This window comes from Gorilla gorilla, chromosome 19, assembly GCF_029281585.2.
Source record: "Gorilla gorilla gorilla isolate KB3781 chromosome 19, NHGRI_mGorGor1-v2.1_pri, whole genome shotgun sequence".
Classification (NCBI taxonomy): Eukaryota; Metazoa; Chordata; class Mammalia; order Primates; family Hominidae; genus Gorilla; species Gorilla gorilla.
Window position 1 is genome coordinate 54,343,324 of NC_073243.2, and position 23,097 is coordinate 54,366,420.

The 23,097-nt window shown below is 39.4% G+C and overlaps 1 protein-coding gene across 1 annotated transcript in view; it reads right to left on the reverse strand.

Moving 5' to 3' along the window:
• IL31RA (interleukin 31 receptor A) overlaps positions 1 to 23,097 on the reverse strand; it is a 71,078-nt gene that overhangs the window by 39,433 nt on the left and 8,548 nt on the right. Inside the window, exons 3-5 of the mRNA XM_031003371.3 lie at positions 14,303 to 14,420; positions 10,781 to 10,962; positions 48 to 199 (exon numbers count right to left, since the gene is read on the reverse strand). Coding sequence (XP_030859231.3) covers positions 48 to 199; positions 10,781 to 10,962; positions 14,303 to 14,420 — 452 coding nt within the window. The remainder of the gene's footprint in view (positions 1 to 47; positions 200 to 10,780; positions 10,963 to 14,302; positions 14,421 to 23,097) is intronic.

Sequence of the window (23,097 nt, forward strand, 5' to 3'; positions counted from 1 at the left end):
TTCCTCTGGGCCTCTAATAGGAATATTATTATAATGGCATAACTTACCCAGCTGGTACTGTTGACTGTCCTGAATCGAAGTGTGTATTTTAAATCAGATGAAACAGGCGCCAACTCAGGCTTTATCCATTCAATTTGAATCATTCGTTTGATGCCCAAAACTGGTTTCACACTGAAAATCTTAGGTGGTTCAGTTTTCGCTGAAAATAAAAATCATACAACTCTCATATCTGCAAAAAGATAAGAATTTGCTAATAGCATCCACCCAAAATTGAAAAAAAATGATATGTGCATTGTGGTCTGCTATATGGAACGAAGATGGCATTTGAAAGGCAGTACAAAAGGAATGTCACCCCCCCAACCCCAACACCTCTGAAAAAGGAATACTCAGTGAGAGAAGGATGCATTCCTGTGATTTTTCAGCAAATCAGCCTCTTATTGATTGGTCATATGCTATGCCAAGCAAAGGGAGGTAAAAAGAGACCACACAACCAGAAAATAGGCTGCCTCTCTTATTTACTCTCACCTCCCCTAGGCCTCTCCTTCCTTGACCCCTAGGATGATGGAATACCCACTATAAACACCAGAAAATAACTCTCATTTTCCTTGCACACTGCAAACATTTTAGCCTTAAATTTCTCTCTTTGAAAATATGCATTTTTCTAGTTATAAATGTAGCATATGCTTATTATACAACATTTTTTAAGTGTAGAAAAATACAAAGAAAAACTAAAAATCATCCATTATCCCATCAACCAGAGATAACCCTTATTACCATTTTGGTATATTTCCTTTCAGCTGTTTTCTGTATAATTATTTGCATTATCTTCTAACAAAATTGGTATTACGCTAAATAAAGCTTTTGTTTTTTAAAAATAACATTATGCAATCAGCATATATCCCCTTGTATTAATAATTCTTCAAAACATGATTTTTAAGGTTCATAATATTCTACTTTATGAATGAACATAATTTTTTGACTTATGTTCTATTATCGCACATTCATGGTATTACAGTAGGTAGATAATCAGGCATGAGAAGGACAGGAGAGGGCTCCCCCTACACCCCACCAGGAAAGTCAGGTGACCATCAGGTGATGCTCAGACCATTGTCACGCTGCCTTGCAAACCTAATAATTGGCTGTAGCCAGCACCAGGGAAAGGCAGTTTCCCAATATATAAAAACACCTGTAACTGGTGATTGGCAGCTCCCCAGTAAGATCTCAGGAATTGGGCTGGACGCAGTGGCTCACATCTGTAATCCCAGCACTTTGGGAGGCTGAGGCAGGCAGATCAGGAGGTCAGGAGTTCAAGACCAGCCTGGCCAACATAGTGAAACCCCATCTCTACTAAAAATACAAAAATTAGCCAGGCATGGTGGCGGGCGCCAATAATCCCAGCTACTCAGGAGGCAGGAAAATCACTTGAACCCAGTAGGCGGAGGTGGCAGTGAGCCGAGATTGCACCACCACACTCCAGCCTAGGCGACACAGTGAGACTCTATCTCAAAAAAAAAAAAAAAAAAAAAAAAATCTCAGGAACTGGGCGAGTGGGCTCAAGCATGGCCATTAAGAGGCAAAATGGCAGAGTTTAACTGGTATATGAGCTTCTGGGGGCATTCCAATGGAAAAGGGAAGAACGCCTCAGTTGAGCATGCGTACGACTCCAGTAAATACACTGCGCATGCTCACCTCCTAAGTGCTAGCAGGCCGCCGTGCAAGTGGGCAGCTCACCGTAAGGGAAAAATCAAGGGAAATGGGACGCAAGGTGCCAGAAGTAGGCCGGCGTAGAAAACCCAAGGCGTAGAAAAGTCCAAGGTCAAACGGGGCACTTGACCTCCAGGATGCCCACTTGGCCCTCTTCCAAGTGTTCTTTACCTTCTTCCTTCTTTCCATTCCTGCTCTAAAGCTTTTTTTTCTTTTTTTTTCTTTTTTTTTTTTTTTGAGATGGAGCCTTGCTCTGTCACCCACGCTGGAGTGCAGTGGTGCGATCTCGGCTCACTGCAAGCTCCGCCTTCCGGGTTCACGCCATTCTCCTGCCTCAGCCCCCCTAGTAGCTGGGACTACAGGCATCTGCCACCACGCCCAGCTAATTTTTTGTATTTTTAGTAGAGACAGGGTTTCACCATGTTAGCCAAGACGGTCTCAAGCTCCTGACCTTGTGATCCGCCCGCCTCGGGCTCCCAAAGTGCTGAGATTACAGGCATGAGCCACCGCGCCCGGTCTCTAAAACTTTTTAATAAACTTCCACTCCTGCTCTAAAACATGCCTCAGTTTCTTCTTCTGTCGTATGCCCCTCAGTTGAATTCTTTCTTCCGAGGAGGCAAGAACTGAGGTTGCTGCAGACCCACACGGATTTGCTGCTGGTAACTCAGATAACTTCCACCGCTAACAATAGTGTTTCTAATTTTTCATTTAAAACTTCTTGAGGACAAAGGCTGGTCTTGATCACAGAGTCTAGAATTAACACCTGACATTTAGCAGGTATCAAATATTTGTTAAGTGAATGAGTAAATGGATGATGGTTGAATTTTCCTTTACATCTCTGGTGGTTTCCTTAGACCCCTTAGCAGAGGCTGACTGGGTAAAAGGGCATGACCATGTTTAGGGCTGCTGTCACACAGTGCCATTTTGCTTTCCAGAAAGGTTATACCAATTTCAGTTTCCATCAACACTGTATGAATACCCATCTCACCAGACTCTTGCTAGCTAGAATTGAATAGTATTATCTTTTTAGTCTTTGTAATTCTTTTTTTAATTTTTAAAATTTTTAATTTTTTGAGTACATAGTTGGTGTGTATATTTATGGGACATATGAGCTGTTTTGATACAGGCATGCAATGTAAAATAATCACATCATAGAGAATGGGGTCTTTGTAATTCTTGAAGAGTTTTAGAAAGCAAAATCCCTACTTAGAGACATGGACTTTAAAACATTAACTGGGTAAAAATATTCAGAAAACTCTTGGTAGCTACTCAAAAAATAATTTGTACTGATGCCTGGACTAAAGGGTGGTCATCAATCCGTGTGGCCACTAGTAAGTAGAGCTGTATACAATAGACATATTAAATATTTCCATAAAATTATTGATATGTATTGAGCACTTGATAAGTATTTTTTTAGGTGAATCATTTTGTTGAATCCTCTCAACCACCTAACATTTATTATATCCATTCTACAGAAGATGAAACTGGTATTGGAAAAGGGAAAATAACTTTCTAATAAGAAGCCAATCTAAGACTCATTTGTATCCACACCAAAGTTGCTGCCCTTGCTCATTACACTAAACCACCTCCAGTCAGAATAAACACAAATACCTACTGTAGTTCCACTTAACTCTAATACTCTATAACGAAGGAGATAGAAAGTATTAGTTATTCCTCTGAATAAAAATAGCTCTCAGAATATCTCATTAAGAACTGATTTATATCAAGTGACATCAGCAAAATGGCAGACTAGGTAGCTCTAAGTTCTTGTTCTCCCATGAAAACATTGAAAAAAAAAAAAAAAAAAGACAGGGCCGGGCTTGGAGGCTCATGCCTGTAATCCCAGCACTTTGGGAGGCTGAGGCAGGTGGATCACAAGGTGAGGAGATCAAGACCATCCTGGCCAACGTGGTGAAACCCTGTCTCTACTAAAAATACAAAAATAGCCGGGTATGGTGGCGCACGCCTGTAGTCCCAGCTGCCTGGGAGGCTGAGGCAGGAGAATCGCTTGAACCTGGGAGGCGGAGGTTGCAGTGAGCCAAGATCGCGCCACTGCACTCCAGCCTGGGTGATAGAGCAACACTCCATCTCAAAAAAAAAAAAAAAAAAAAAAAAAAAGGACAGAAACTGGCTGAACTAAACTTGTAGGAGCTCTGGAAATCAACCCAAGGTTTATAACCATTATAAACACCAAATCAAGACAAAGTCACCTTCAAAGTGGCAGGAAAATAGTTTTGTGGCTGTCTTACTTGCCCTTGCCCCACCCTCTCCCTGAAACATCAGTGGTCTTGGTTTGAAGAAGGTGGCATCTCAGGTCCTATTTCCCTTCTACCAACTAAAGAGAACAGAGCACACTTACTTATATTCCAGCCTGTCTGAGGGCAGACTAAACGACTGGTCTCTGTTTTGCCTAACTTTAATCTCAGCCAGGAAAAGAGCCAGGCACTGCTCATAAAAGCTACAGGGAGACTACAGACACATGGAAGCCTGGGGCAAGAGATTATGTATGCAGACATACAATAAATTATATAAAATCATAAGGAGAAACTGGGTAAGACTCTTTGGGAAATTAAGACATTCAAAAGCAGCTGTGGCCGGGCATAGTGGCTCACACCTGTAATCCCAACACTTTGAAAGGCTGAGGCAAGCAGATCACTTGAGCTCAGAAGTTTGAAACTGGCCTGGGCAGCATGGTGAAATGCCACCTCTACAAAAAAATATAAAAAGTAGCCAGGTGTGGTGTGTGCCTGTAGTCCCAGCCACTTGGGAGGCTGAGGTGGGAGAATGGCTTGAGACCAGGAAGGGGAGGTTGCCATGAGCTATGATGGCATCACTGAACTCCAGCCTGGGCAACAGAGCCAGACCCTGTCTCAAAAAAAGAAGAAAAAAAAGCAGCTGTGTGTATATACAGTGTAACTGAGAAAGCACCAGCCAGGCCTACTCAGAAAAGAACTGAGAAGACTTTAAGTTTTCACCTTGGGCTGATCCCTAGGCTCAGAGTAAGCCCAGCCAATCTATGAAGAACAGCCCCAGCACAGAGTCAGTCTGCAAAGACGTGGAGAGGTAGCTGTTTTTTCCAATGCCCAATTTTTAACAACAACAACAAAAATTGGAAGGCATACAAAGAAACAGGAAAACATGGCCCATTTAAGTAAACAAAATAAATCCACAGAAACTGTCCTTGAGGAAGCCCAGCCATCAGGATTTCTAGACCAAGACCCTAAAATGATCACCTTAAATATGTTCAAAGAGCTAAAGTTAAACATGGACAAATAACTAAAGGAAATCAGGAAAATAATACATGAACAAAATGAGAATATCAACAAAAATATATAAATTATTTTTTTAAAAGAAGCAAACAGAAACTCTGAAGTTGAAAATCACAATACCTGAAATACAAATTCACTACAGGGGTTCAGCAGTAAACTTAAGCAGGCATAAGAAACAATCAGTAAATGTGAAGATAGAACAACTGAAAGTATTGAGTCTGAGGAACAGAAAGAAAAAAAATAAGGAAAAATAAACAGAGTCTAAGGAAGCTATGGAACAGGATCAAGCCAACCAATAAACACATTTTGGGAGTTTCTGAAAGAGAAGAGAGAGAGGAAGTGGTGGAGAGATTATTTGAAGAAATAGTAGCGAAAAAGTCCCCAAATGTGATGAAATACACAAATCTACAAATCCAAGAATCCCAGTGAATACCAAGTAGGATAAACCCAAAGAGACCCACACTAAGACACATTACAACCAAACCCCAGAAAGACAAAGACAGTATCTTGGAAGCAGCAAGAGAGATACAACTCATCACATACAATGGATCTTCAACTAAGATCATCAAAAACCTTAGAGCCCAGAAGGCAGTGGGATAATACATTTAAAGTGCTGAAAGAGAAAAAAAAATTGTCAACTGAGAATTACATACCTGGCTAAACTATTCTTCAAAAATGAGGGAGAAATTAAGACATTCCAAGATAAATAAAAGTTGAGAGAGTTCATTACCAATAGGCCTGCCCTATAAGAAATGCTAAAAGGAGTCCTTCAGGTTGAAATGAAAGGACACTAGACATTAACTTGGAGCCAGATGAAGATATAAAGATCTCTAGTATAAATACACAAGCAAATATAAAAGCTAGTATTATTGTAATTATGGTTTATAATTCCTCTTTTTATTTTCCAAAGAATTTAAAAGACTAATGTATGAAAAACAATTATAGCTTTATGGTATACAATGGATACAAATGTAATTTGTGACATCAATGACATAAAATGGGGGTGGGGAATGAAGCTGTGTAGGAGTAGAGTTTTATATGCAATTGAAGTTAAGTTGATATCATTTCAAATTAGATTGTTATAACTTTAGATGCTATTTGTAGTCCCCATGGTAATCTCAGAGAAAGTATCTAAAGAAAATACACCAAAGGAAATCAAAACATGTCACCACAAAGAAATCAACTAAACACAAAAGAAGACAATAATGAAAAAAAGAGGGATAAAAAAGCTATAAAATATAAAAGAAAAATTTTAAATGTCAAAAGTAAGTCCTTCCTTATCAACAATTACTTTAAATGTAAATAGGTTAAACTCTCCAACCCAAATACACAGATCAGCAGATAATTAAAGAAAAAAAAATCCAACTGGCTGGGCACAAGGGCTCATGCTGGTAATCTCAACATTTTGGGAGGCCAAAGCAGAGGGTTCATTTGAGGCCAGAAGTTCAAGACCAGCCTGAATAACATAGCAAGTCTCTATAAAAAATAAAATAAAAAATTTAAATTAAAAAAAGATCTAACTATATGCTATCTACAAAGACTAACTTTAGATCTGAAAATACAAATAGATTGAAAGTGAAAGGATGAAAAAAGATGTTCCATGCAAATAGTAAACAAAAGAGAGCAGGGTGGGCATACTAAAATCAGACAGAATACATTTTAAGTCAAAAACTGATGCATACCAAACATAGCTAAAGTTTATTTATTTAGATACCACTAACTGTAATAATTTATGTCAGAGGCTGGACCAAAGTAAACTCCGGCATTATCTGTGAAAAAGGTTTAAGCAAATTATCACTGTAAACTGGGGGTAGGGAGGACGTATCTCAATTAGAGATCAAAATATATATATTTTTTGAGATGGAGTATTGCTCTGTTACCAGGCTGGAGTGTAGTGGCATGATCTCGGCTCACTGCAACCTCTGCTTCCTGAGTGCAAGTGATTTTCCTGCCTCAGCCTCCCGAGTAGCTGGGACTACAGGTGCGCACCACCACGCCCAGCTAATTTTTGTATTTTTAGTAGAGACGGGGTTTCACCATGTTGGCCAGGATGGTCTCAATCTCTTGACCTCATGATTTGCCCCTCAGCCTCCCAAAGTGCTGGGATTACAGGCATGAGCCACCACGCCAGCCCAAAATATTTTTAATTGCTCTTAAAAGCACTGTCATAGTTCTATCCACTTGAATTTAAATAAGGAAAGTTCTATTGAAAGTAATGGCAAAAACCACAATTACTTTTGTACTAACCTAATTATTATAAAATTATTATGCTTATTATTCTGATATTAAATGCTTTCATTAAAGGATTAAAAAAAAATCTTAGTACTTAGCAACACTTTACCAGGTCCTAGAAACATATTATAAAAACAGAGTTTCTTCAGAGTTTAATTTTATAATTCCAGTATTGTATCAATTTAGGCCAAAATTCCTCCTCAAAGTTTTAGGCAGTGGCAATTACAGAATATTTAAATAGATACTAAATCTAGTTGAAAGAAGGACTAGAAAGTTTGTTTTGTTTTGTTTTGAGTTTTCTTTGTAACTGAATTTGCTTTTTAATATTTTAATTGCTAAAGTAATAATACACTTATTTTAAGAAAGTAAAAATAGTAATAATGAAGGTTTTTGAGAAAAAGGGAATAATCTTGTCCCCTTCCAGGTCTATCATCATGAATTAACACCAATGTTTACAGTGTGGAGGAAGTCTTCCAAAGGGAGGTCTTAAAAAAAAAGTTTTATAAAGAAACCAAGTTAAAAACTTCCCACAAAGAAAGCCCAGGCCCAGATGGCTTCACTGAGGAAATCTATTGACAGGTTTAAAAATAATTAACACTAGTCTTTCACAGACTTTTCCAAAAAATAGAAGATGAGGAAACACTTACCAGCTCATTCTATGAGGCCAGTATTACCCTGATACCAAAAACAAAGATATCACAAGAAAGCTACAGACCGTATCCATGTTGAATATAGGAGCAAAAATCCTCAATAAAAAACCAGGAATCCAAATTCAGCGACATATAAAAAGAATTATACACCACAACCAAGTGGAATTTATTACAGAAATACAAGGTTTGTTTAACTTATGAAAACCAGTCAATGTAAGACACCATTTTAATAAAAGACAAAACCATATGATCATCCCACCAGATAAAGAAAAGGCATGTGACAAGATCCCACACCTATTCACAATAAGGAAATGCTCAACAAACTATGAGTGGAAGGAAATTTTCTCAATGTGCAATGGGTATCTACAAAACCCATAGCTAAACTAACATCAAATTTAAATGGTGAAAGACTAGATGCTTTCCCCCTAAGATCAGGAACAAGAAAAGGATGTCTGCTTTCAACACTTCTATTCAACACTATACTAAAAGTTCTAGACAAGGCAACTAGACAAGAAAAATAAAACGTATCCAGATCATAAAGGAAGAAATAAGATTATGTTTGCAGATGACATGACCTTGTATACAGACAATCCTAAGGAATCCACCTAAAAAACCTATTAGAACCAATAAACAAGTTCAACAAGGTTGCCAATTACCAAATCGATATACAAAAATCAGTTGTATTTATATACACTAACAATGAACAATCTGAAAATAAAATTAAGAAAGCAATTCCATTTACAATAGCATTTAAAAGAATAAAATACTTTGGAATAAATTGAACCAAAGAAATGTACAACTTCTGCACTGAAAACTGTAACAAATTAATGAAAGAAACTGAAGGCAGCCTAAATAAATGGAAAGATATTCCATGTTCATGGATTGGAAGATTGTTTATTATGAAGATGACAATATCCGTATTGAAATCACAGCTGATTTCTCTGCAGAAATTGACAAGCTAATACTAAAATTTATATGGAAATGCAAGGGACCCAACAGCTAAAACAATCTTGAAAAAGAACACAGTTGGAGGACTCACTTTCCCAATTTCAAAACTTATCATAAGGCTACAGTAATCAAGACAGTGTGGTATTGGCCTAATTACAAAAATATAGTTCAATGGAATAGAATTGAAGACCCTGAAAAATACCTTACATTTATGGTGAAATAATTGATTTTTACAAAGGTGCCAAGACAATTCAACAACGTGGGATGGGGCCATGGGGTCAGAAATCATCTTTTCAACAAATGATTCTGGGATAACTGGATATCCACATGCAAAAGAATAAAGTTAGACCCCTATTTAACACCATATACAAAAATTAACTCAAAATGGATCAATAATTCAAATGTAGGAACTAAGACTTCAAAACTCTTAGAAAAAACTACAGCAGTAAATCTTTCTGACCTCAGGTTAGGCAATGGTTTCTTAGATATGACACCTAAAGTACAAACAATCAAATAAAAAATATATACATTTTTGACTTCATATAAATATTTTTCTACCTTAACCATTTAAAAAGTAAAAGAAAACCCACAAACAGGGAGGAAATATTTGCAAATTACATATCTGATAAGGAACTTGTGCCAAGAATATATAAAGAATTCTTAAAACTCAACAATAAAGACAACTCAATTATAAATAGGCAAAGGATTTGAATAAGCATTTCTCCAGAGAAGATATACAAATGGCCAATAAACACATGAAAAATGTTCAATATCATTAGACATTGGATAAATGCAAATCAGAACCATAACAAGGTATCCCTTCACACCCACTAGGATGGCTATAATTAAAAAAAGATGGACAATAACAAGTGTTGGTGAGGGTATGCAGAAATCATAACCTTTATAAATTGCCAGTGGGAATGTTAAATGGTGCAGCCACTTTGATAAAGTTTAGCAGTTCTACCAAAAGTTAAACATTGAGTTACCATGTGACTCAGCAATTTCACTAGGTATATATCTAAGGGAATTGAAACATGTCCACACAAAAAATTGGATACAAATATTCACAGCAACATTATTCATAATAATCAAAAGGTAGCAACAAGCCAAATGTCCATAAACTGATGTATGGGTAAACAAAATGTGGTATATCCATCCAGTGGAATATTATTTAGCTATAAAAAGAATTAAAGCACTAATACATGCTACAACATTGATGAACCTTGAAAACATTATGCTAAGTGAAAGAAATTTTAGATAAAAAGACCACATATTATATTTTTATAAAATGTATAGGCAAATCCATACAGGCAGAAAATAGATTAGTGGTTGCCAGAGAATGGAGGAAAGAGAAAACAAAGGATTGGGGACTGACTGCTAATGGGTATGAATTTTCTTTTGAGGGCAATAAAAATGTTCTGAAATTAGACAGTGGTAACATATGTACAACTTTGTGAATACGATAAAAACCACTGAACTGTACATTTTAAAAAGGTGAAATTTACATAATGTGAATTATATCTCAATACAGTTATAATTTTAAAAGTATATGGTGAAAATGAGTCTTTGAAAAAGATTTTTTTTAAGTCAGAAGTGGTGAGGCATTTTAAAAAATAATAATTTTATGCTCTTTTCCTTTATGAGCAATGACATTGGCAGGGTGGGGTGGTGGGGAGAGACCTTTTTGTTTCTTTGAGTGCAATTACAAACTACAAGAGAAACCAGTGGCCCACAAAATAGCTTTTGTTTCTCATTCCTTTTTTCCCATTTGGTGAATCCCTCCCTCCCTCCCTTCCTTCCTTCCCTCCTTCCCCCACTTCCTTTCTTCTTTAATTAGAAGATGAATTTTCTGTATACCCACAACACATATCCGTGAACTTGATGAGCCTGCTTTTGAGTCCACAGATACCTCTTGAACAGAGAAGAAGGAGGTAAACATTTGATAAAGAGTATATAAGAGTATCAAATAACACTTACCTATGTTCTCTAATCTCCAGTATGTCATATCAGATTTAATTACACCATCTCCATTTTCAGCTTCCACCTCAATGGTATAATTATCTGGGATCGTTATTCTTGGAAGGAAAAAAGAGCACGAAGCACGATTTTCACTTGTAGAACTATTGGTTGTACAATTATCATGTTTTTCTCCAAAAGCGCTTTGAAAGAAAAAGTGATTCAACATGAGTTTAGTACAATGGTTTGGAAACATAACCACATTTAATGTATTAAGCAGTAATTTGTTAGTTTTTCTCTGGGTTTTCTTGAGAACTGTATAGTCCAGGATATTTGGTTATCCTCTTTCCAAATTCCTTCCTCACCTCCAAGGAAAGGTAAAGGTTACCTGCTTTCTGCCGCCTGAGATGCTTTAGGAGCCATGAAAACCTCTTTGGATCCCTGTAAGCCATGAAAAGCTATAGTTGCAATGCATGTCCTATTGGCAAGAAATCATGAGTAGGTCCCTGAAAACTCCAGATTCTAGCCTTAAAAATTTATTCTTTTACATATGTATGTAAAAATATAGTCATATATGTAAGGATTTGTTAAATACATTATGGTAGATACATAAATAGAATTTAAGTGATGGTTTTTAACATACTGTATTTATTGATATGGAAAGATGCATCTACTGCTGGTGAAAAAAAGTAGGATGCATATCATGTATAGAATGATCACAGTTACATAAACATAAAGATATTTACATAACTTTGTGGAGATATCTAGAGAGATCATCAAAATGTTCAAGCTGTTACCCTTGGCAGTGGGATTCTGGGTAACTTTTTACATTCTTTATAATTTTTCAGGTTGAATTTTTGAACATTGGTATATATTGTTTTCAGAAAAATCTTTAAAACAGATAGAAAGATGACAGATTAGATATATACTATCAAGCTATAACTTAATGAAAACAAATACACATATTAGTGGGAATCAGATGGGTGGTTCTAGCTAGAGTCCACATGGTTCTGGGGGTTGTGGAGGAGATAAAGCAGGCTGAGAACAGAAAAGAAGGCCCACCTTGCAAGGTACCAGTGTTTGCTGGTGTGTGGGAAGACATATACACATGGAATACATACAGGGAGACATAGACACATAGAATCATGGAATTTTGAAACTAGAAAGGACCTCAAGAGTGGTTGATGGTTATTTTACAGTACAAAAATGGCCTCCAGGGCAATGTGTCGTGGTTATAAGCACAGGTTCTAGAATCAGACCAGGTTTGAATCGTGGCTTTGCCCCTATTAACTGTGTGACTTGGGCAAGTTCTTTAACGTCTCTGTGCCTTAGTTTTCTCATCTGTAAAATGAAGACAGTAATATATCTGTAGCATAGGGTTATGAGGATGAAATGAGCTAATACACATAAGCCACTTTAAAAATGTCCAGCACAGAGTCAATAAATGTGAGCTGTTATTACTGTAATTGTAGTTGAATATTTCTGCATTTATTCATGCTGTGACCTTTGAGAAATAACCTTTCTCTCCTTTTCCACACCTCTAGACCTCCTTTCAGCCTCAGTTCGAAAATCACTATCTCCATGAAGGCATTCCCAACTCCCCAGGAAAAATTCTTTCCTATTGTTTCTGGACATCAGAAGGTTTTTTGGCTTATTCCATGACCCACTGAAAAGTGCTCCCAGGTAGGCCATCCACAGGGAAACCCTTCCACTTTGCTTGGAAGAGATCCTCTTGGTGATAAATTCACAAAAATGCAAGTGGCCTAGGAGTTCTAGACAGCCTAGCTGGCCTGAGGCCATCAAGGGGAGCTGGGTATAGGCCTGGGGATTCCCAGGCGTTTTCTATTTCTCCATGTCCAACTGGTGATAATAATAACAACCCAAAGGGAAAGGTGGAGGAAGAGGGGAAATGTCTCTATAAGACAGAAAAATAGCAGTAAACCTATAAAGGTGCCCAGATTCTCATTCTACTAGCAACTGATATTCAACACTGGGACTAGAACTGACAAATCTGGAAGAAAAGTCATTTGGATCATGGGTTATTGGGCCTTTATCATGCTTATTTTCTAAAACAGGGATAAGCAAACGACAGCCTGTAGGTCAAATATAGCACATCTCTTGCTCTTGCACAGCCTGTAGGCTTAAGACTATTTACATGCTGTTAATGGTTGAAAAATAAGTAAAACGAACAAAAATACTTTGGGGCGTGTGAAAATTATATAAAATTCACATTTCAGTGTCCATGGATAAAGTTTCATTGGAAAGCAGCCGCACCCATTGGTTTATATATTGCCTATAGCTGTATGAGTGCTGTAACAGTAGTGTTGAAAAGTTCTGACAGAGACCGATCTCCTTCTTAATATTACTATATTTACCATCTGGCCCTTTAGAAGAAAAATTTGCTGACTCCTGTTTTAAAGCATCTCTCTGACATAGGTTCTCGTAGCTATATCAGTGCTGCTGAGAATACTGCTTGTTTTTTTCATTTCTTCCACTGAAAACATAAAGTGGTCCCTTGCAATGTGAGATTTTGCTTAAAAACAAAGAATTTGGAATCACAGACTGTTTTGAAATGAAAAAGACTAAAGGCCATCTTACAGTGCTTCCCAACATGGGCCCCCTTATTCATTATTCACAAGAAGGAAGTAATGAGCTATGTTAAAAATTTTTGTTAAAAAGGACAGGCACGGTGGCTCATGCCTGTAATCCCAGCACTTTTGGGAGCTGAGGTGGGCGGATCACTTGAAGTCCGGAGTTTGAGACCAGCCTGGCCAACATGGTGAAACCCTGTCTCTACTAAAAATACAAAAGTTGGCCAGGTATGGTGGTGTGCACCCATAATTCCAGCTACTTGGGAGGCTGAGGCAGGAGAATTGCTTGAACCTGGGAGATGGAGGTTGTAGTGAGCTGAGATCACACCACTGCACTCCAGCCTGGGTGACAGAGTGAGATTCTGTCTCAAAAAAAAAAGTTTTTTTTTAACCTGCAAATATTTACTTAAAACATCTAGCTTTTGGCTAGAATTATAATTAAAAATTATAAAATTTTCATTCTACAGAATTGGAATAAAGGGGGATGCTTGAGGTAGTGAAAAAAATTGGGGAATCATTGTCCTGTGGAATACTGTTTGACAGAGGTCACACAGCAAATTAGTGGCAGACCATGGTCAATTGCCTATTAGTTCTGGGTTTACAACCTTACTTACTATATCTGGATCCAGAAAGAATGAACAGTTTTATAACACATTCTGGAAAGAGGCAGGGTATAGTTGGGTGTAGTAAATAAACAGATTTTTCCACTGTGCTTATAACTGGTGACTCATCTCAGCCAATGGGGAATCCAGGAGGAGGTCAACACTGGCTATGCCTCCCCTCCCTCTGCAGCTCCAGATCCCGTCCACAAGCCACTGGCTGCACACAGTAATCACCCAGAAGCTGTCATTGAGGAAACTTTTTGCTTCATATGGGATGTGAATCATGAATGAATCAGAAGCCTCTGCCTCCCCCATGCCCTGACTGATAAAACACAAGCTCCTGTACTTACTAAGTTCTCTTAACTGTGTACTGGGTATAACTGGTTTCCTTTCCTGGACTCCAAGTGCAGGTTAAATTTTTCCTATAGTAGTAGACACAGGAAATGTTCTCAGGCTTAGCTGGCAGAGCTAAATAAATTAAACACACACACACACACAAACACAAAAATTTCAGTACACAATAAATATTGCCAGCATTGAACATTTTTAATGGAAAATATGCTGATCAAAAGCTAGATTTTTTTGGTTAGTTGCTAGGTGTAACCTAGCAATCAGGTTCAATGGAAAGAATCTAACTTCATCTCTTTAATTATTCCCTTTCAAGAGCTAGATTTCTGCTTTTTAAGAAATCCCTTTTTACATTCTTACTTAAAAGTAACATTTGAGAAGGAAGCATTTTTAAAACACCAAGAAATACATACAAAGTATTTGTGATATACTCAGTAAAGCATCAAATGGTAGAATCACTCTGGATAATTCATGGGTAACAGATGATGTGGGCATAAGCAAGAATACAACCATGCCACACTTCAACCATGTGTATCAACAATTTTCTTTTCCAGAAGATTGTACAATAGAGAAATTTATGAAATATCTTCAACTGTATCTTCATATCTTAGAAATCTTGCTCCTGAGAGCTCCCCACCCCATAGCATCCACACTTTCATAGGGAAACCAGATACTACCATCTAGAACAGGGACCTAGACCTTTAAGGGGTCCATGGGTAGAATTCAGGGGTCCATGAACTTAAATGGGGAAAATTTACATCTTTAATTGTCACTAACCTACTGTTGAAATTTAGGATTTCCTTCCGTCATAAGTGTAATCAACAAACTACAGTAATAGCATCATTGCCTGTGACTTTGTCACCATTATAAATCACAAATATTTTCATATTATATTTTCGTTGCTGCAGGTACCTTAAAATATTTATATGGTTTGGTTGTGCCCCTACCCAAATCTTAACTTGAATTGTATCTCCCAGAATTCCCATGTGTTGTGGGAGGACCCAGGGGGAGGTAATTGAATCATGGAAGCTGGTTTTTCCTGTGCTATTCTCATGATAGTAAATAAGTAAATAACCCACGAGATCTAATGGGTTTATTAGGGGTTTGCGCTTTTACTTCTTCCTCATTTTCTCTTGCTGCAGCCATGTAGGAAGTGCCTTTTGCCTCCCACCATGATTCTGAGGCCTCCCCAGCCATTGGAACTGTAAGTCTAATTAAACCTCTTTTTCTTCCCAGTCTCGCATATGTCTTTATCAGCAGCGTGAAAACGGACTAATACAAATATGAAATACTATTATCACTATTTCTGAATTAAGGTAATTATTAATATTAGACCTAAATTAAGGCAATTATTAGGTCTTCTTATTTAATGTGTTAATAAAGAAGACCACATATTACCAGATCACAAATTTGTTTCTTTAATATTTTGATGATTTCATTAATATTTTGATGATTTCATTTCAGTATATTTTGGTATCTTTGTAATGCTATTTATTTTATTTGTACATTTACAAACATTGTTTTGAGAATCAGCCCATAGACTTCACTAGATGACCAAGGGGTTGATCCTAAACACACACACACACACACACACACACACACACACAAACACACATGCACAACTAAGAACTAAGAGCAATTTTAGACTAAGGGCCATGTTCAGCTCTGAGGCTTATACTAACTTCTTTGTTGAGCCTTTGGCAAGATCATAGTCTTAAGAAGCAGGCATTTTTGAGAGAGGAGGGCAACTTCTTAAATTACCTTTATATATCAAAGGAAGGTCTAGCGCTTCCTAGGAAGGAAGTCTCTACCAGACAAGAAGTAGGAAAAAGCTGATCACTTCTAACAAGTAAATATGGGGGCAGGGATGGGGAGGGAATGAAAGGAAGGTAAAGCAAAGAATTCTGATGTCAGTGTTCTTGATAGAGCGGTACAAACATGCGGATGGGTCCCATGCACCAAGGTCATCTGGCTGGTAGCCTATTTCACCAGGTACAGCAAGTCCAGGGGAGGTTGCCAGGCTGTAGTCTAGCAGGATTCCTCAACCACTGGGCAAGGTACGGGTCCGTGGCCTGTTAGGAACTGGGCCACACAGCAGGAGGTGAGCAGCAGGTGAGCGAGCATTACCGCCTGAGCTCCCCGCCCCCACCCCTACCCCTGCCTCAGAACAGCAGCAGCATTAGATTCTCATAGGAGCTGAACCCTACTGTGAACTGTGCTTGTGAGGGATCTAGGTTGCTCACTCCTTATGAGAATCTAACTAATGCCGGATGATATGAGGTAGAACGGTTTCATCCTGAAACCATCCCCCAACTCCCAACCCCACCCCCTGTCCATGGAAAAATTGTCTTCCATGAAACCGGTCCCTGGTGCCAAAAAGGCTAGGGACCACTAGTCTAGGGGAAGCCTCATGTTCCACTAAGCACCAACTCTATGGTGGCATGGAAGTCCTAACAATGTGCTGGCAGAGGGTGGCCTGGTGCAGCTTCTCATGTGAGCTCTATGCAGGTGAATGCAGCACACAGGGATCCAGAAATTTCCCTGTGCCCTCAAAGTTGGGGGCAAGGATACAGCTGTGAGACTGGACCAGGCCTGGGATGAGGATGAAGCAGCTTCCATTCACAGAGGAACTTCAGGACCATGGACAAACAACTGGAGCATAAGCTGTGGCCCAAAGCACAGGCAAAGCCAGCTGTCCCATGGCAGATGGCAGAGGGGGATCAGACCACACCAGACAGTTCAGGGAAGACAGAGGGCAACACAAGGACTTATTCCCATGCATCCAAGTCTGCAGTCACATAAGCCTTGCTCATATATTCAGACACAATCTTAAGGAGGAGCAGAGGGCAAGGCAGGAACCCCAAAGAGACTGAGCTAGCCAAAGACATCCTAAACCAGAAGAAATGACACAATGTTAACAAATTTAAGTGCTACCCTCCTCTTTCTCACCCTTGCCTGACTTTCCAGTGGTAAGGGGACTTTAGAAAATGACTCGTTTGATCATAGAAAATAGGGATGTTCCATTTCTCTGCACATCTGAATAATATTATATATATTTCAACTCTGTCAGAGGTATTACTCTATAACAAGAAGGTGGTGTAAAGGGGTTCCAGAATGGGTAGCATTCATTGTTTTGTTTTGTTTAGGTTTGGGATTTTAAAAGGGTTGTAAATGTGTGTGTTTGTATATACATTCATGTATTTGGTCTATGAACTGAGCATTGTCTACATGGGTAAAGGAGCCACTGAGAATGACAAATGAGGGTGAGGGAGAGCTAGATGGCTTCCTGTTGTGTCAACTTTTCTCGCTGTCTCCAGAGAAGCTGCCTTCCTCCTAGTCCTGCACATGAGCCAGGCACCCACAGCACGCATCCAACAAGCAGTTCAAAGGCTTTCTATCTTTGCTACTTGCACGCTGAAAACCATGAGGAAGCCAGTGATCTCCAGATCCAAATGCTTAAAAAGACCAAAGTTAACTGGATCTGAATCAAATAATACTGCACGTTACATAGAGATTGAAAGCTACACCATTAACACATTTCTCAAAGAGCGCACGCAGCTTGGAACCCTCCTTGAGGACTTTTGGGGTCAGCAAGCAGAATGTTAACAAACCTCATGCCTCCCAACTGTCAGGAGGAAGTGCAAAGTCCTACAAGAGGTGAACCAAGGGTTAGCTTGCAACACCCAGGAGGAATAACTCACACACTGTCCCACTCACTCCCTGTCTCCATGGCTCAGAGATAAGGGCAGTGCGTGTACAGTGCATGTGTGTGTATGGGGGGTGTGTGTAGTGTGTGGTGTGTATGTCATGTGTAAAATGTGTGTGGGGTATGTGTGTGATGTGTGTGGTATGTGTAGTATGTGTGCATAGTATATGTGTGAATGGTGTGTGTGTGTAGTGTGTATGTGTACGTGGTGTGTATGTAGTGTGTGCAGGGTATGTTTGGTGTATGTGTGGTATGTGTGTAGTATGTGTGATGTGTTTATAATGCGTATATAGTGTGTGTCCGCTGGAGTGTGTTGGTGTGTGTGTGTGGTCTGTGTGTGTGTGGTGTGTATGGTATGTTTATGGTGTGTGTGATGTGTTTGTGTGGTATGTGTGACATATGTGTGGTGTGTGTGGTATGTTTATGATGTGTGTGTGGTGAGTGTGATGTGTTTGTGTGGTATATGTGTAGTGTGTGTAGTGTGTGTGATGTGTTTATAGTGTGTGTGTAGTGTGGTGTGTGTAGTATGTTTATGATGTGTGCATGGTGTGTATGATGTATATGTGCAGTATGTGCGGTGTGTGTGTAGTGTGGGGTGTGTGGTATGTTTGTGGTGTGTGCGTGGTGTGTGTGATGTATATGTGTGGTGTGTGTGTAGTGTGCGTGGTGTTTGTGTGTGTGTGTAGTGTGGTGTGTGTGTGTGTGTGTGTGTGTGTCTGTGTGTATGTATGTGGATCTATCCTCAGTCTCTGGCCAAGTTTCTTACAAATATTCACAAAGGGGTAGGCTGCCCCACCCCCATTTCGCTCATACTGGTCACACTAACTCGCCGGAGGATTTCAAAGTTGATTCTTGGCCAGAGAACAAGGAAACAAGAAGCCTTTCCCCGTTTCCCTAGAACAGTCTTAGTCTTATATTATTTTCATTACGGCCTCCTGCAGTCATATTTTATTGTATTTCCTTTTCATTCTTGCTCTCCCTTGCGTTGGTTGAATCCAAAGCCAGCCACCAAGATATCAATGGAGGAGTAGATCCTCGTGGATCTAAATACACTCCAGTCAAACCTAAGTGAATCCTGCTCTTTCCTGTTCTTCCTTAAATACCTCTCCTAAGCTTCTTCAAAAGCTTTGGTTAACATATATTAGAAGCCATAAGCTAAAAAGAGAGTTAAATATCTGTTTTTCAGAACCGTTAAGTGTCACCAGGTGTCAATGATTTCTGGAGCCGCCAGGAGAAGAGTAAGTGGCTCCAAAAATGATTTTCCGCTCAACCCAGGCTGTTCTTATGAGACTACATTTGTTTTTCCCTTACTGGTTGGCACATGGTAAGAGAGAACAATAGTCTTACAAAGGCTCTCTTGATATTGGTGTTACAGAAGAGATTTGTGGTAGATAAAATGAATGCTCAGCAATATTTCCAGTGCTCATCAATAGGGTGGCCATGGGATTTGCCTTGGCCTTTGCCATGTGAGAGGAAGCATCCAAGTGCTGGCGCATGACTCTCTTTTCTCTCCTCCTCCTGTTACTGCACGCCTTGAAAACGGATGCTAACATGGTGTGTGTGAGGATAGCAGAGCCCCACCAGCCTGAGCCCCTGCTTACCTGTGATGGACATGTAGTTTGCTGTTTTAAATACTAACATTTTAGGCTTGTTTATTATTACAGCATAAACAACTCTCCCTGACTAATACCTAAATAGCCTGCTCTCTCCAGTATTCTCAGACTTGGAGGAGGAATTTAACAATAGCTTTCCCTAGTTTTGTGTCCTCATGACATTTAAATTTTGCATATGAGGATTTTAGATTCATTTTATCACAGATTAGGGGGTTGAGGGAAACTGGAATAAAATTGAACCAAATCAACAATGTTAGACTTCACTTCTACTTTCTAGATTTTCTTTACCTTTTCCAGTTTCAGTTATCTGGAGTGATTCCACATAGCTGAACAACCTTGGCTCTATGTACTAGAACTGCCTTGGCTGGCAGAGCCTACACATCTGTTGTCCTGCCTTCCTCTTTGTTGGCAATCAGTGTGCCTATTTTAAGTCTTATTCAATTCTCCCTCAGAAGATTGTCACAAACATGGGTAAAATTGTGATGCACAATGAAGAACACTTCACCTCTGTTGCCTTTTTCCCCCTAAACCCAGAAATACTTGTCAGTACTCCTTAAGACTGCCACAGTCATGAATAGTAAGGAAAGACTAAGAACCTGTAACAGACCGGCAGAGACCAGGGAGACATGACAATTCAACGCAATATGGTACCCTAAATTGGATCCTGGAATAGGAAGAAGTCATTCAGGCTGAGCATAGTGGCTCACGCCTGTAATCCCAGCACTTTGGGAGGCCAAGATGGGCAGATCACGAATTCAGGAGTTGGAGACCAGCCGGGCCAACATGGTGAAACCCCGTCTCTACTAAAAATACAAAAATTAGCCAGGCATGGTGGCACACGCCTATAATCCTATCTACTCAGGAAGCTGAGGCAGGAGAATTGCTTGAACCCAGGAGGCAGAGGTTGCAGTGAGCTGAGATTGCACCACTGAACTCCACTCCAGCCAGGGCAACAGAGCGAGACTCTGTCTCAGAAAAAAAAATTAAAAATAAAGTAGAAAGAAGTCATTCATGGAAAAAACTAGTGAAATCCAAATAAAATTTGGAATTTAGTCAATAGTAATGTGCCAAAATCAGTTTCTTAGTTTTGGCAAATTTATTTTATTATAAGATAGTAACAATGGATAAACTGGATGAGGGTAGAAAGGAACTCTCTATGCTATTTTCACAGTTTTTCTATAAATCTAAAATTAGTCAAAATAGAATTTTTATTTTATAAACACAAACAACTGAAGGTTAGGCTTGCTGGTCACTCCTATCTGTCTTTCCCTATACCCTCAAAATATGAACCATAGCAATATTCCCCTATTTCTAGAAATAAGGGGAAAAACATTCATCACTTTCCTCTAAGAAAAATTGGGAGAATGTTCTTGCTTATCAGAGAATTTCCCATATGCAAGAGGAACATTTTCCAAAATTATAGAGATGTTCTCCATCTCCCTCCTTCCCTCTATACTCATATCACTTTGGTGCTGTTGCAAAGTCAGTGTTTTGAAAAATATCTTGACATAGAAGAAGAGCAAGGCTGAGCAGGACCAAGGGAAGGATATTCTGGATGAAAAGAATGGTGGATATTGGAGCCAGTTTTGTAGGAGCTGGTATATGTACAGCATAGAAAGAGTGGAAAACAGAGATAGAAGACAGAAAAAGACAAGTTGAGGGAAAGGGTGACTTGATAGGAGCCACAGTGTCTGTAATTAGAAGTTTAGATTAGATAACTGGGAGCAATTGCTGATGAGAGGGAGAGCAATAGTCCTGCCTGCCTGTATCATCTATTTTCTAACACAGCAGTCCCCTACATTTTGGCACCAGGGACCAGTTTTGTGGAAGATAATTTTTCCATGGACCTGGGGGACGGATGGTTTCGGGATGAAACTGTTTCACCTCAGATCATCAGGCATTAGATTATCATAAGGAGCACACAACCTATTAATAGATCCCTCGCATGCACAGTTCACAATAGGGTTCGTGCTCCCATGAGAATCTCATGCCGCTGCTGATTTGACAGGAGGCGGAGCTCAGGCAGTAACTCTGGCTCACCAGCAGCTCATCTCCTGCTGTGTGGCCCAGTTCCTAACATGGTCTGCAGCCTGGGGGTTGGGGACCCCTGGTCTATCAAGCTCCTGAGTGCCACAGGTGTAACCCCAAGGGGCTAAGGCAGGCCATGCCAGAAGTCTGAAGGCATTCTCATTATCTCTGGGTCATGACTGCCCTCTTGGTGACCCCAATTAGTACATGTTATAGGCTAAATTATGTCTCTCCAAAATTCATATAATGAAGTCCTAATCCCTAGTACCTCAAAATGTGATTATATTTGGAGATAGAGCACTTGAAGAGGTAATTAAGTTAAAATGGGTCCATTATGATGGGCCCTAATCCAATCTAACTGGCATCCTTAGGAGGAGGAGAGACACCAGGGTTGTGTGGGCACAGAGGGATGACCATGTGAAGAGGCAGCAAAAGGAAGGCCACCTGCAAACCAGCCCTGCTGCCACCTTGACACCTCCAGAACTGTGAGAAAATAAATTTCTGTTGCTTAAGCCACCCAGTCTGAGGTATTTTGTTATGGCAGCCCAAGCACACGAATACGCTACATGACTCCTTCCCCACCTTCCCACTACCAGACCAGTGTCTCTGCTCTTAATATTGTTTTAAACATAAGATATAATCAAACAAATGGATCTTAGATCTACAAGCTATTGTATGGATATCAGGCCTGTAGTCTTGAGTTGGAATACTATAGAAATGTTGTTTCATTATTTCCCTTTATGACAAATAGTATGAAAACTGCTTATTTTTGTATTTATGTATGTGTATTATATGAAGCCATAACAACAACACAAAAACTATGGAGATAAGCACTTCCTATTATAGTAGTTCCCTCTTATCTATGGTTTTACTTTCTGTGGTTTCAGTTACTAGTGATCAACGCCATCTGAAAATGGGTGAGTGCAGTACAATGAGATATTTAGAGAGAGAGAGACCACATTCACATAACTTTTTTTCTTTTTGAGACAAGGTCTTGCTCTGGCCCAGTCTGGAGTGCCGTGGCACAATCTCAGCTCACTGCAACCTCCGCCTCCCAGGTTCAAGTGATCTTCCCACCTCAGCCTCCCAAGTAGCTGGGATTACAAGCGTGAGCCACCACACTTGGTTAATTTTTGTATTTTTAGTAGAGAGGGGGTTTTACCATGTTGGCCAGGCCGCTTTCAAACTCCTGACCTCAAAAAATCTGCCTGCCTCAGCCTCCCAAAGTGCTGGGATTACAGGCATGAGCCACTGTGCCTGACCTCACCTAACTTTTATTATAGTAAATTGTTAATAATGGCTCCATTTTATTATTAGTTATTGTTTTAATCTCTTCATGCCTAAACATACCTAAACTTCATCATAGGTATATATGTGAAGGAAAAAATATACTATATATAGGGTTTGGTACTATCCACAGTTTCAGGCATCCACTGAGGATCTTGGAACA